General features: G+C 34.8%; 2 protein-coding genes across 5 annotated transcripts in view; one reads left to right on the forward strand and one right to left on the reverse strand.

Annotated features, from left to right (window-relative positions):
• Dys (Dystrophin) overlaps positions 1-15,486 on the forward strand; it is a 433,719-nt gene that overhangs the window by 271,279 nt on the left and 146,954 nt on the right. The gene's annotated exons all lie outside the window — the stretch shown is intronic.
• Positions 273-5,714, reverse strand: LOC149479195 (uncharacterized). Its single transcript, XM_089707831.1, has 10 exons — positions 5,590-5,714; positions 5,106-5,189; positions 4,648-4,779; positions 3,196-3,246; positions 2,552-3,010; positions 2,426-2,464; positions 2,155-2,277; positions 1,931-1,957; positions 824-1,848; positions 273-402 (listed from the first exon to the last, which is right to left on the reverse strand). Exons 1-9 carry the CDS (start codon positions 5,702-5,704, stop codon positions 830-832), a joined length of 2,049 nt encoding a protein of 682 aa, XP_089563957.1. The 5' UTR covers positions 5,705-5,714; the 3' UTR covers positions 273-402; positions 824-829.

Below are 15,486 nucleotides of genomic sequence, written 5' to 3' on the forward strand. Positions count from 1 at the left end.
TTTAGTTCTTGTACCTCATTATAAATGCATGATAACTTTCCGTGAAAATTGTCAGACATATTGATTTATAGGTAATACATATGTAATTGAAGCATCGATTAGGAACGGTGTTGCTAATTTGTTCCATCATTGTAATTTGTTATAGACGCCCAACCATGAATTGGCAGGGCCTAACCCGTGTATTGAATACTACTGCTAATATGGGTGCTTTTCTTTTAGTAGGATAATTAATTTATAAAGGAGGTAAAATAAAATACAATATTATATCCCACTAAATTTATTTTATGAGTATGAAGCGTACGTTTTGCCATTTTACAATGCTCTCTTAATTAATTTTTTCGTTGTCCGAAGTCGTGCCATGTTCTGTGTGGACTGTGGAGATCACTAGAAGTCAATCGTTATCTGAAATGAAAAAAAAAGTGTTTGAATAGGTACATTTTTAAGAATTTTAATTTTTATGTAACAATAACTCAGTGTTTCATAAAATATTTTTTATGATGTAAAAAATAAGACTTTTATAAGTAGCTCTATCTTCTTATATATAAAAATGAATCGCAAAATGTGTTGGTAAGCGCATAACTCGAGAACGGCTGAACCGATTTCGATAATTCTTTTTTTATTATATTCCTTGAAGTACGAGGATGGTTCTTATGTAGAGAAAACGTAAACATGTACCACGGGCGAAGCCGGGGCGGACCGCTAGTAATTTATAAATAAAAATTTCATTAATAGTTCGATGCAATAAATATTAACGCTTAATCAATTCGAACGTTTACAAACTTATTAAATGTAGAAACATCGCATGGTTTCAATAGAATAGTACCTTTATTTACTCATCAGCCTCGGCGTTCTTTCCCCACGCGCTCGCTTGCGCGAGAGCCTGAGCGGAAGCGTCGCCCCATCCGCCCAAACCACCATAACCGCCCGCAGCAGCGTTGGCTAATGCTTCAGCCGATGCTGAGGAACCTCCGTATCCTCCTAATCCACCGAGACCTCCGAGCCCTCCGAGTCCTCCGTATCCTCCGAGTCCTCCGAGCCCTCCTAGGAGACCACCACCTCCATTAGCGTTTGCAGAAGCATCAGCGATAGCGCTTGCCCAACCGTTTCCTGAGCTGGCTGCGTTGGCTTCAGCGTTGGCATTGGCCCAACTACCTCCATAGCCTCCTAAGCCTCCCATACCGCCCATACCACCTAAACCTCCTAGTCCTCCTAATCCTCCTAATCCTCCCATGTCGCCGTATCCTCCTGCATTTGCAATTGCGTTCGCACTTGCGTCAGCACTTGAATAACCGCCATAGCTGCCTAGTCCTCCTAAACCTCCGAGACCTCCGAGGCCACCGAGATAACCACCGCCGCCGCCGTAAGCATTGGCAGAGGCATCAGCTTGAGCTTGAGCATTGGACCATCCGCCTCCAAGACCTCCGAGTCCTCCGTATCCTCCCATTCCTCCTAGGCCTCCTAAATCTAATCCTCCGAGTCCTCCGTAGCCGCCGCCGCCGTATGCGTTGGCAGCCGCCTCTGCGCTGGCTTGAGCATTTGACCATCCGCCGCCATACGGTCCTAGGCCACCTCCGCTATAAGCGTTAGCATTAGCTTCAGCATTAGCTTGAGCCCATCCACCGCCATAACCTCCGAGGCCACCTAATCCTCCGAGACCTCCCATACCGCCGAGGCCGCCTAATCCTCCGAGGCCACCCATTCCTCCGAGTCCACCTAATCCTGGATATCCACCGCCTCCATAAGCGGCAGCATTCGCTTCAGCGTTCGCTGATGCACTTGAGCCGCCTCCCCAGCTGTTGGCTGCAGCATTAGCCGCTGCGGATGCGGAAGAACCTCCGGGGAAGTAATCTGTATAAAAAATAATTAACGTTTTTATTCGCTGCATATTATAATTAATTAATAATTATTATCTAAAGATTCTTCAACTTACAGGGATAATCTGGAGTATAGGAGTTGCCTGAAAATAATGACGCCTTAGTTAATGCATGCTTGTAAAGTACAGTGAATATCTAACTTAAACAACAATAATTTAGATTATTATAAGAAAAATTCATCGTAGCAGGAAATGTAGTAGTTTGTGTATTAATTGTTTTTGTAGAAAGTTGGTTGGCAAAGAAATAGTGGGAATGTTCTGTATTTGTGTGGAATACTTACAGTTGGGCAAGGTCTGCGATTCAATGTATACATAATTGTATTTGATTCTGCAAATGTGTACGTGACAATAGTCGCCTGGGATTTGGAAGGGTACTAACGGAGCCTGTCCACGGCACATGGGTGCTGTAAAAAAAAATATAGATCAATTCATTGTTCTCTATCAAATGCAATTTTAAAGAAGAATATTATGTGCAAAAACACCTCATAGATTTACTGTTTTAAGAACATTGCATATATTAATTGAAACAATTATAACAAAGTTTCAACTTACACACATATATTATCACAGGTACGGGGTAGTATTTGTTTTCTGAAAAAAAATTAACATATTATTTAATAATCTTTCGAACAAATATTCAAATAAAAAATTCATATAATAACAATACATTAAACTTACGAGTAACAGGTACAGGTACAGGTACCAAACGATCAGGTCCTTGTACGGGGATGTATCTGTTGATCGGTATTGGGAAAGGTACGGGTACCGGTGGTGATGGTACTGGCACTGGTACCGGTACATCTCTAGTGGGTCCTGGTACAGGAACTGGGATAGGTACAGGTGGGGATGGTACTGGAACGGGTACTGGAATGTTCTTTTCGGGTCCTGGTACTGGAATCGGTTGCGGTACGGGTAGCGGTACAGGTAAGATTCTTGGTGGTGATGGTACCGGGTATGGTCGGTTAACTGGGAAAGGTACGGGTACAGGGCGCTCTACAGGGTATGGCCTTGGTGGACCAGGCACGTAGATCTTTTCGGGTGGGGATGGTACCGGTACGGGGACGGGGACGGGGATGGGTCTGCCTGGCACTGGCACCGGAATGGGGATCGGTCGTGGGATCACGATCGGTGGTGGGCCTGAAAATATGTGAGGTTTTACACTATTAGTAAGATGGTTAAATTTCTCAATCATTCTACTTAAGAAATTTCAAACGTTTCTGTCTAATGAAAAATTTAAAAGGATTTTTTTTATCAGATTAATATATGAACAAAAATAAATCTTTATAATAATATAATGATTTTAGAAAAGTTGAAATACTTACACGGGTTGATTGGTATCGGTCTTGGAATCGGCCAAGGTTCAGGAATAGGCTCTGAAATGCACAAAATATAAATTAAGTACCTATTTTCTGGTTTGATTACTTGCAATAACTAGATCTTTCAAAAATATTGTCCATGAGGAACAAAATTCTTCTGTTGTCTGATTTTTGTATCATCCTCTTCAAGGTGCTGTCCTTTTTGCAATAACTTTGATATTTAGCGGTTTTTACTAATAATAATTTGAGTTATTTTGTCTTTTTTAATAATATTTGCGGCACTTTTTACCTTCAAAATAAGAGTTTGCATTTTCCCATATATGCGATGTTAGGCGCCTTAGTCTTTGGTCTGTAAAAGTGGTTTCATTTACTTCGAAACCAGAAATTTGCCATCTAGCTAGTTTTATTTTTATTTTAATAAAATATTCATATACTTACCTTTTTTTTCACGTATTATTTTTATATTTTAGTTGATATGTTATGAATATGTCGTGTTATAGATGGTTAGGATTGTGAAGTGAATAAATATAATTACCAGTATGTAGATGGTTCTTAGTTTTGATGCTATCATCATTATATGATTAATTATAATCAAGAGTAGTGTTGCCTTGAAAGTTTTGAATAGTGCTGGTAATATGTCTAGTTGCTTTGTTTTATTTATTGAAACACTTATTTAAAATATACATACATAAAGTTTTACCTGATCTCTGTGAAATAAAATGGTAAAATTAACTTTAAGATGGATTGGAATAGTTACATATAAGTTGGCAGTGTTTCCCGTTTTCCTTATATGTTTGCTACGATGAATTTTCCTTCGTAAGAAGATTTTAAAAGATAGAATAGACAATGAAAAGGTGTGAAATAATTTTGTATTCTCCTTCAAAACTTACCTGGTACAGGAGGGAGATAGCCTGAAAGAGTTAGGCCGTTTATTTTAATATTTATACATATTTATACTTGGATTTGTCTGTCTGTAATATATACTTTTCTAGTAAATTTAGCTACAGCTATTTATAAATCATTGTGTTAAGTGTGTTTAATTATGTATTTAATGCCTTTTTCTGTTATACTTTGAGTGCAGAAAGTACATTTTTAATGTTAGAGACGGTCAAGGTTAGAGACGATAATGAGTATGTAGCTGTTTCCTCCAATGTCACAATGTAAAAATGTGTCGTGTTTTTGTCTTTCGTAGCGAACACGTCAAGTGCTTTACTTACACCCTTCACAGAAAGTGGTGATAGGGCTGTCAGCGAAATATTTTAATATTATGAATTCTACATCTACATGGTTAAATGTATGATGGCTTCATGTTTTTAAATTATTAGAACTTGTGATAGTAATGGTTATTGATGTAGGGTTGTTGCAAAGGCCCGGTACGTGGTACTCATTTGCTAGGGTTGTCGCAAATTATGCAAAGATATTTCCACGTTTGTTTGCTAGGGCTGCCACAATATTTACCTCCACAGCTTTCACTGCAGGGGCGGCACCTGGTGTACAGTGAACCGTAGGGGGTGCTGAAGCATCCGCACACGAGACAGCCTCCCAGACTGGGGACTGAGAACATGTCTCCTTCGCGGTTGCAGTTGGAGTCTGGGGAACATTATGTTGTGATATAAATACTGTACCAATATTGTGATTCATGGATTTAATAGAACGTTATCTGGCTAGATAAGTGATCTAGAATCTAGATCATGGTTTAATAGATGTTCTGGTTACGAAATATTTCCTTCGAAGTCGAGGGAGTGCTATAACTGTTAGCATAATTTTTATAAACGTAATTTCGTGTCGAGATTTTTTCACAAATATTTGACTATGTTTTAAGGAATAAGAAACACTTTCTTCACATACACATAACATTAATACCTTCTTATATACAATCATATTCATTTTATCTAATCAAGATTCTGTAAACTTACAAATGGGGTTAGGGAAGTAACCTCCACCACCGCCCGCCTGCGCGAGCGCGGACGCTTGCGCGCTGGCGAAAGCGCTGCGGTCTTCTGCAAATGGGAATCAAAAAGTAAATTAAAACACACATTTCCTTAATAAAAGCAGACTTATAAGAATGATTGATTAATTTTTTTGGTTGTACAATGAGAACACGGATTGCACTTGGACAAAGACAAAAATGTTCAATAAAAAGTAATTCTAATTTAAGTCCTTTAAATGCAATTTATAACCGATATACTAGATTATTGGCTAAATTTATGTAAGTTATCAAAAAGGAAAATCTTTTCAAGTACACACATAGACTACATCTTAACCATACGATATAAATCACATGTTTTTCTCAAATACAACACAATCACTATAAAAAAAATCTGTAAATCTATCCATTTTCAAAATCTATTCAATCTATTTCCAACAAGAAATTCTACAAGCAATTGAAAAACATCTTACCGTCACCCCATACTGAGGCGATGAAGCAGAATACCACCAAAGCTCTGACGGTCCACATCTCGGGAATCGAACTCTGGACCCTGTGAGCGGAGAGACCACCCACAAAAGATGTCATCTCCACACCTTACAACTCTATTTAAACCAAACAGTTTTACGCGTTGATAGGTATGAACAATCAATTAACTTATTAAAAACCTTAATATAATAATAAACGAGCCGTGAAGATATAAATCTTAATATCGACCGAATTACATTTTTTATTGATTTCCAATATTTGATATTATGTAAAGTGTCGTGATAAGCGGTTGTGTGCTCTGTGGTCAAGGTGGTAGGGGTGGGAATGGGGTAAAGGGTTGTGAAATTATTTCAATATATGTATGTATTTATGGCATAGCAACAGTGTTGTATTAGTGTTTACTTTGGCATTTGCTTTCTAAGTTTTTTCTAGTGACGTAAAACTGCTCCATGAAATAATTAGCTAGCTAGTTACATGTACAATATTTTTAAGTAGGTAAACATTTACACGTAGAACTGCGTTTTATAAAATCGTAAACAGAACTTGACCTTTACATACGCGCTATCAGCAATTTTACATCGTTATTTAATTAACAGCATAGAGGTCGTATAAGTGAAACAGTATGTATAGTTAGTATGTACAGTGTTTTAGTTAATATTTAAGATAGAGACGATACTCGGGACATTTTGTCCTTTATTCATCACAGGAATTTCAGCAGTACGAATTTATTTGCTTTTTTATAGAATTCGGTGATCAAACGTATTTTAATAACAATATTGAAAAAAATTTGATACATTATAATACAGTAGGTATATATATTAACAATGATTTTACAACAATATTATGACTATGTGGGAACAAATAGATAGATATACATAATCGCACGGCAACCCATTTCAAGAATTAACAGTAATTTATTTAAAAAAAGAAGCAAATAGGTTAAAAAGGAAAGTGACGCTAGGTGACGTTACTGGGTCGCACTTCCGGTACGTAGGTAGCGCAGTAGCGCTCGCTTCCGGCTGCGGTGCGAAGCCTCCATTGTGAAGCTTTTGTTTGAGCTTTGCCCAGGTAACGTCTTGGTATATAATATTTATAATATACTAGCTGCGCTTCGCGGTTTCACCCGTGTGGCTCCGCTCCTGTTGGTCTTAGCGTAATGATATATAGCCTTCCTCGATAAATGGGCTATCTAACACTGAAATAATTTTTCAAATCGGACCAGTAGACCATAATATTGTGTTCAAAAAATGCATTGCAATACGGAAACGACGTAAGTATATGTATTAAAGCAACCTTCGATGAAAAATACATCGCGAAGGATACAAACCACATTTTCTAGTAATAAACGTTTAATCTTCAAATTCTCTATCTATTTCAAGTCATAAATATATTCTAGACCCAATACGATGTAACGCTCGTAAATATATGAAATAAATTTAAGAAGATACAGTAAGAGATACAGCACTGGTAATAAAGTCGCTATGTCAGGCTCTCTATCTATAAAATAATAATGTACTGCGGGTCGTGCGTGTGACAGATCAGCTTATAGGCAGGGAGGTGGCTAGCGTATTTGTTAACTTTATTGATTAATTATGATGCGAACAGTTTATTCCCAGGAACGAAACAATTGATTTGCTATCTTGCAAAAACGATTACAAGAGGTCAAATAAAGAAGAGAATAAATATATTATAGGAATAATAATTCCATATACATGTCAATCCTATATTTGAATATTACTTCTATATTTTGAAAGATATTCTGTAGTATCAGAGGAAATCAATTTTATCAAAACAGTATTTTAATTTTAATTAAATTGTATTCGTGTAGTACATTTATAGCTTCTAACACATTTTTCTCTTTTACGTTTTTGTTTAGGGCTCACATGATACTATTGTTCGTTATAAAATCCTACATTCTTCATGACAAAGTGCTGTCCACTGTCCAGTGCACTTAAGATATCACGTTACATATAAAAATGATAGCGAAAATTGAAAAATACAACAACATCAACGATAAATCACCGCAGTCTCTCGGACTACAACAGAAATGTTCTCTTAAATAAACGCGCGGGTTCCGAGACTTCGTAAATATATGAATGTGCAGTATTTATTGCTTACCTCTTTCACTTTGCTGTTTCACTTCTCTTATTTTGCTTATTTATTCTATTTACTGATATAAGTGATATTCTATTCATCAACTGTATAATCAATGTCAGGATTTTCATTTTCATTTGTTGACCGCACTTAAAATATGTTAAAAATTGCATTGAACTCATTATGTCTTATTGTGTTCATTGTTTTATTGTTCCTTTTATTTGTAACAGGTAAGATTTATTTTTCAAAATTGCGCTTCGCTCCGTTGTTCTTAAACTGAAAAGGTAACATAGTATAAATTTAGTACATAATCTGATCTAAATATAGAACATAACATAAGAGTAGATTATACGTATTAATCGAAACAATTGAAACGACACAACGAAACAATTGATTTGCTATCTTGCAAAAACGATTACAAGAGGTCAAATAAAGAAGAGAATAAATATATTATAGGAATAATAATTCCATATACATGTCAATCCTATATTTGAATATTACTTCTATATTTTGAAAGATATTCTGTAGTATCAGAGGAAATCAATTTTATCAAAACAGTATTTTAATTTTAATTAAATTGTATTCGTGTAGTACATTTATAGCTTCTAACACATTTTTCTCTTTTACGTTTTTGTTTAGGGCTCACATGATACTATTGTTCGTTATAAAATCCTACATTCTTCATGACAAAGTGCTGTCCACTGTCCAGTGCACTTAAGATATCACGTTACATATAAAAATGATAGCGAAAATTGAAAAATACAACAACATCAACGATAAATCACCGCAGTCTCTCGGACTACAACAGAAATGTTCTCTTAAATAAACGCGCGGGTTCCGAGACTTCGTAAATATATGAATGTGCAGTATTTATTGCTTACCTCTTTCACTTTGCTGTTTCACTTCTCTTATTTTGCTTATTTATTCTATTTACTGATATAAGTGATATTCTATTCATCAACTGTATAATCAATGTCAGGATTTTCATTTTCATTTGTTGACCGCACTTAAAATATGTTAAAAATTGCATTGAACTCATTATGTCTTATTGTGTTCATTGTTTTATTGTTCCTTTTATTTGTAACAGGTAAGATTTATTTTTCAAAATTGCGCTTCGCTCCGTTGTTCTTAAACTGAAAAGGTAACATAGTATAAATTTAGTACATAATCTGATCTAAATATAGAACATAACATAAGAGTAGATTATACGTATTAATCAAACAAATTGTATGTAGTGTGTAATGTATTGTATGTGTGTGTAATAATATTATACAGGATATCTGAAATACTTACGGAATATACGGCTTGTGCACACTTAACGATTACACTGTGTATAGTCCTGTTGATTTGCATAAAATCTTCAGTTTAATACAGCTACACAGATAAAAACTCCCATGGGCCAAGATTAACTAATCATTAAAATACAAAACTCTATCCATTATTCAGTAAACTATGATATTTAAAATTCACAAATTGTAACTCGGTTGCATATTACAGTTGGTTGCATCTGCCCCCGGGCCCGGAGGGACCGTTCTCGCACAATGTTAAACAACCCAAGGGACAAACTGTTTTGATTTCTTTATGTGTTTAACAGTAATGTGTTATGTTAGATTTTAATTTGATTCAGAATTTTCTGCTATAATTTGTTCTGGTGTAATTAGTATTAGTATAGTTTAAATCCGACAATTGGCCTTTTCTAATTCGGTGCTCAGATAATATGTCGCTGGTCAGTTTTAGTGATGTAGCTTACATATTTTTTTTTATGTTGTTTTGTAGCAGTTTCCATGCACATCTATCGATTATATATACCGATTTATTTATTAAATGAACTTAAATTCACTCTATCTAGTTTGATTACTAAGGGTTAACTACAATCAAACAAAAGGCGGTTCGAAGAATTTTTTTACCACTTTGTACGATTAATATTAACTAATCAATCTATTAAATAATCTATACTAATATTATAAAGCTGAAGAGTTTGTTTGTTTGTTTGTTTGAACGCGCTAATCTCAGGAACTCCTGATCCAATTTGAAAAATTATTTCGGTGTTAGATAGCCCATTTATCGAGGAAGGTTATAGGCTATATATCTTCACGCTAAGACCAACAGGAGCGGAGCAATGCGGGTGAAACCCCGCGGCACAGCTAGTATAAAATAAGATCATTTTCGGAAAGATGTAAAAATTGTTTTCGGTATTTCCTAAACCAAAACTCAAACGTTCACACCAACAAGCTACACCTACAGGCTGTACCAATACACAACTAAGTGTAACTTGAAGTGGAATTTAAGTTGGTAATTAAGTTGCATACAGTCCTGCACCTGTGGCCCTGAGGGGACAAAACGTGAACACCCCAGAAACAAGATAGATGGTTGGTCTGGTCACTATCTATTTACTTAATGATTCAATTTAAATTATTTTTGCGAACAGTACATTAAATAGGGTTTTGGTAGTATGTAGTTTTTTTTTTAATTATGCGTTCAGTTTTATAAAAGGTATATATAAGGTTTAAACTTCACGAAAATAGCTTTATGAATTGATCGATTATTATTATATGTATGAAAAAATGAAGCTACTGCTAACCTCGGCTCTGTGCAATTGGATAAGTGATAAAAACAACATAAAATACAGTCAATGTCAGTCAAGATCTTATTTTGTTTAAGATTAGTATACTTTCATGTTATAATAATCGATTATATTCACATGGGCTGTTGAATGATAGAATATATAGTGAAATAGGTCATTTTAGAAATCTTTAACAAAAGGCCTTTCCCAGACAGGTGAAGAATAGTTAATATAAAGTATGGTATACATTAAAATATATATTTCTGCACTTCCAATGGGCTCTAATTAAAAAATAATCGCAATGAGAATAGCTCTCGAGCTTATTTAACAAATTAATCCGCGCAGACAAAGTTGCGGGCGAATTTATAACTTTTTGAAATAAATTTAAACCTCATTTACATTTTTAGGAGCTAAAAGTGTATGTGGCGGTAAACTAACACATTTTTAACTTAAATTATGACCGTTGCGGCAGTTTAAACTATGCTTTATTGCAGCAGCATAAAATTTAAAACTCCTTGCACTTATACTTAAATATAAATTTATATATATATATCTCCTTGCACTTATTAATTTAAGTTGTACTTTGCATTTTAAACTTTATCTTGAAGGGAGAAAGGTGTTTTTTGTGTGACATGCGGTATTATTTAAACAATTTGTCGTGCTTTGTAGCGTCCGTTGTTTCCTCGTGATCTATGTTTCAGATATTTTCACGTTTCTCGTGGCATCTGTGAATAAATATACTTTTAAGGCAGCGCCATCTAGTTGCGCGTCAGAAAAACTTTAATTGTGTCCACGAACTTTTTAACAGATCACTGTCTGAAATTTATTTATAATCAATAAGTGGATCTTATGCAAAGGTTCTTCATACAAGTTGCTGTTGTTATATTATTCAAAAACCCACGCTATGAACTATATTTTTAACAATTTGATACGCCATTCCAAGTACAACCTGTATATTTTTCACTACAGGGATTTGTATATTTTTTTATTAATAAAATAATTTATACCTGACTAGCTGTACCAGAAGATACTCATAAAACATACGTAATGTCCAATAAAACTGCCTCACAAGGGACACCGCTCACAGAACACATTAAAAGGCCTTCGTACATGGAATACACATGACACCTTTAAAGTCAGAATATCTAAATAAGAGTTAACTTGAGCTAGACCGGAAATGCCCGCGAGGCTTCCGTTAAGTGTTCCAAGAAGCTTTTACACGATATAGGCGCGGCGTACACTTGACAAGACTATTTGATAGTTACAGTACAAGAAAACTATTGAAAATTTTACAAGTGCACTTGATAAGGAGAAATTGTATTCCTTTTATTGCAAGAAAAGTTATGAAAATTGTATCATAACGCGCGTATTCTTAAAGCATTTTTGACGCATGCTATAGTGGATAATGTAGGAAAAACTCAGCTTTGAAGTCGTTAAAATTATTAATTTCTATCATATTATTATCTAATAAAACACACGCAATCAAAATAATGAAGTAAATTTTGGTTCGCGTTATAGACCTTCAATTCAAATGTTAAGACTCGTGACTTGTTACAGAAGACTTACAAAAGCTAATACATATTATTATTATGTAAGTGCAGAAAAATACATGTACAAAAGCTTGCAACAACACATTAAATAACTTAATCTTAACAAGTTAAGTGTGAGTCAAACTTTACGGAGCTTTTTAGTATCTATTTCATAAAGCTCACTGAAAACTGAGGAGCCTTTCAGAATTTAGGCGAAAAGTTATATTTATGCAAGTGCAAAGTGCTTTTAAACTAAAATATGAAGTCGTAGTTTGGTAAGTTTTATCAATTTCGTAGTTTACTTCTGCTTTTGAGAACAAATTTTAACAATACAGAAACTTGAAATATGCACTCAGTTGTTGTCAGAATGTTTGTTATATTACTTTTTTTACTAATTAGTTTTAGCTTACTTTATAAGGGAGAAGTTGTGTTGATTACCTTATAATAACGATATTTATATATATTTACTAGATTTCCGCCCGCGGCTTCGCCCGCGTTTTCAAAGGAAAACCCGCATAGTTCTCGTTCCCGTGGGATTTCCGGGATAAACCTATCCTATGTGTTAATCCAAGTTACCCTCTATATGTGTGCTAAATTTCATTGTAATCGGTTCAGTAGTTTTTACGTGAAAGAGTAACAAACATCCATACATCCATACATCCATACATCCATACAAACTTTCGCCTTTATAATAGTATTAAGAAAGATTTAATTAATTACAATATACTAATTCCTATACGCGACTTTATTGCTTGAAAAAAAATTACTTTCGCGGTTTCACCCTCATTGCTCCGCTCCTATTGGTCCTAGCGTGATGATATATAGCTTATAGCCTTCCTCGATAAATGGGCTATCTAACACCGAAAGAATTTTTCAAATCGGACCAGTAGTTCCTGAGATTAGCGCGTTCAAACAAACAAACAAACTCTTCAGCTTTATAATATTAAATATAGATAAGCCTGTTTATTTACATACAAAATCGTACACAATCCTCCATACAAAATTAATATCCAATATTTCAAACGTTATAATACTGAACATAGTCCCATGCTACGAGACGCCCCTTGGCCCAGCTGTAGCGCACAGGTGCGACTTCCCTGAAATATTCGCTTCAGATATTGTCAACCTCACGGTTTATTTTATTCGAGAACTTTTCTATTTGATTTCTGGTTATTCTTTTTGCTGCGACAATTTATACGTGTTCAAAAAGTATATTTTTAAAGGATTGTACCAATAACAATGACGTGTGTGAGATAAATTTGATTTAAATAATTCAGGGAGATTATCATTTGAAGATAGAAAGGGAGAAAGCTCTATTCTTATAAGACAATACGTTAAGAGCGAGACAGGATGCGCAATATGAGTAAATCTTTACATAAATAAACGTTACGAATTTATCATGTTTTTTTTACATATTTTAGAGATATTTACTACTATTATATTATAAACCTAGTATCACGTGATGACAGCAAAATCATTTTACTTAGTAATATACTTAACAACAAATGTTACAATATTTAATTCCTTGAATCGACGAATTACCAAGCAGTGCAATTTACACCACAAACTTATGTCCACATATAGTGTATTAAATCTGAAATATAACTGATTTACAGTGAAATAGCGAACTAGACCGGAGTTATTTTGGAGCGAGCTGAAACATGGAAGCAATCAGTAAAGTGGGGCATGTTTTATGTCCAGCCATTCGCGGCCTATACCCCAAATTGATGTATCGAACATATACAGTATACACTAATATTGAACCGGGTTATACTCCATTTGGAGTACACCGCGATTTGGCTGGTTTGCTTTTGTAAGGCCGTTGGAAGAATTCGAATTTCTAACTGCGCTGTGATTGGTTGGTTTTTCGAGTAATTACGATATTTGAAATTTTAATACTTGTAACTTTCTTGTTTTAATTGTTTTTTAATGTGTATTGGTTATTGGATTAGGTTATTAATTTTTACTTTACTATCGTATAATAATATAGCTTCTTGTAACTAGAAAGCTAAGCTTTTTTGCAAATAGCCTATCTTGAAAAGCAATTTGCTCTACATTCAAAATTGAAATTTAGAATCTCATTACTAAATTTCTTATTTTTACCTTGCCAAATTGCATTTAAATCTTAAGTTAAATGTATCCTTTTCACCCAAATTTTCAGTCTCCCTCCTACATAGAGGCTATCTCTTTCGCACTTACAGCAAATAGCCTCATTATCGCAGACGGTATCCGAACAAACTTTCAGCTCGTTCTATCTTGTTAAGGTTTTACAAAGAACTCGTTTATGCAGTCTTGAAATTCTAAATTTCATACAATTGTCACGTTCTTGGATTCGCAATTAGTTAATGTATTATAAAATTCTATAAAATTGGAATTTAAAACTGACAATTATATACTAAACTAGCGGTCCGCCCCGGCTTCGCCCGCGGTACATAATATTTTCGTTTTCTCTACATAAGAACCATCCTCGTACTTCAAGGAATATAATAAAAAAAGAATTATCGAAATCGGTTCAGCCGTTCTCGAGTTATGCGCTTACCAACACATTTTGCGATTCATTTTTATATATAAGACTAGCGGTCCGCCCTGGCTTCGCCCGTGGTACATATTTACGTTTTCTCTACATAAAAACCATCCTCGTACTTCAAGGAATATAATAAAAAAAGAATTATCGAAATCGGTTCAGCCGTTCTCGAGTTATGCGCTTACCAACACATTTTGCGATTCATTTTTATATATAAGACTAGCGGTCCGCCCCGGCTTCGCCCGTGGTACATATTTACGTTTTCTCTACATAAAAACCATCCTCGTACTTCAAGGAATATAATAAAAAAAGAATTATCGAAATTGGTTCAGCCGTTCTCGAGTTATGCGCTTACCAACACAATTTGCGATTCATTTTTATATATAAGAAGATACTGCGCGTAATTTCAGACACGAAAACCTTTATAAAATCTAAATAACCTTTCTCGCGTCTCTAACTATCTGTGTATCCATCCAAATCCGTTAAGTTGTTAAAGCTTGAAGAAGAGACAGAGAAACAGCAAACTTACTTTCGCATTTATCATAATATAGCGGGATTCTAATTATAAATCACTTTTTTTTTGTAAATAAAAATCACCTGTTGTAGCAGTTACTCGTTGAAGAGAAGCTAACAATTCAAAGATATTAAAAAATAACTTTCATTCACTATTGGATAGGTTTTATTGTAAGTACCTAACATATAAGCTTACCTTCATACCCAACTTCGTCTACCCTCGTCTACCCTTTCTACCCTTTTTATTAAAGTGCACTACCGTACATAAGAATAAGTATTGAGTTTATGTTTTTGTTTTTCTGATGGCAGCACATGGTACAGTGGTTATAACATAAAGAAGGATCGTGGGTTCAGGTTCTGATGAAAAATAAAATGTATTTGCAAGAGACGAGATATAACGTGACAATTTAAAAAATGATATAAATACAAAAGTACCTCTGTCTCTACATATATTGGATAAAATATGGACGTTGGCGTCGGATATAAACTAAAAACCTTGTAGTCGCGTTATGATTACTATCTCTTTAAAAATATGCGTTGAATTCCTCGATCCATTTCAAAGAAGCGGCGGCTATCTAACGAACTTTAACATTTATAATATTTTCCAACTTTAACAACCTCGCCGACCTTTATTATATTATAGTACCAAGAAAACGTT

This window comes from Colias philodice, chromosome 20, assembly GCF_061535455.1.
Source record: "Colias philodice isolate Cphi_HAF_F1 chromosome 20, ilColPhil1 Martin Lab GWU primary, whole genome shotgun sequence".
Lineage (NCBI taxonomy): Eukaryota > Metazoa > Arthropoda > Insecta > Lepidoptera > Pieridae > Colias > Colias philodice.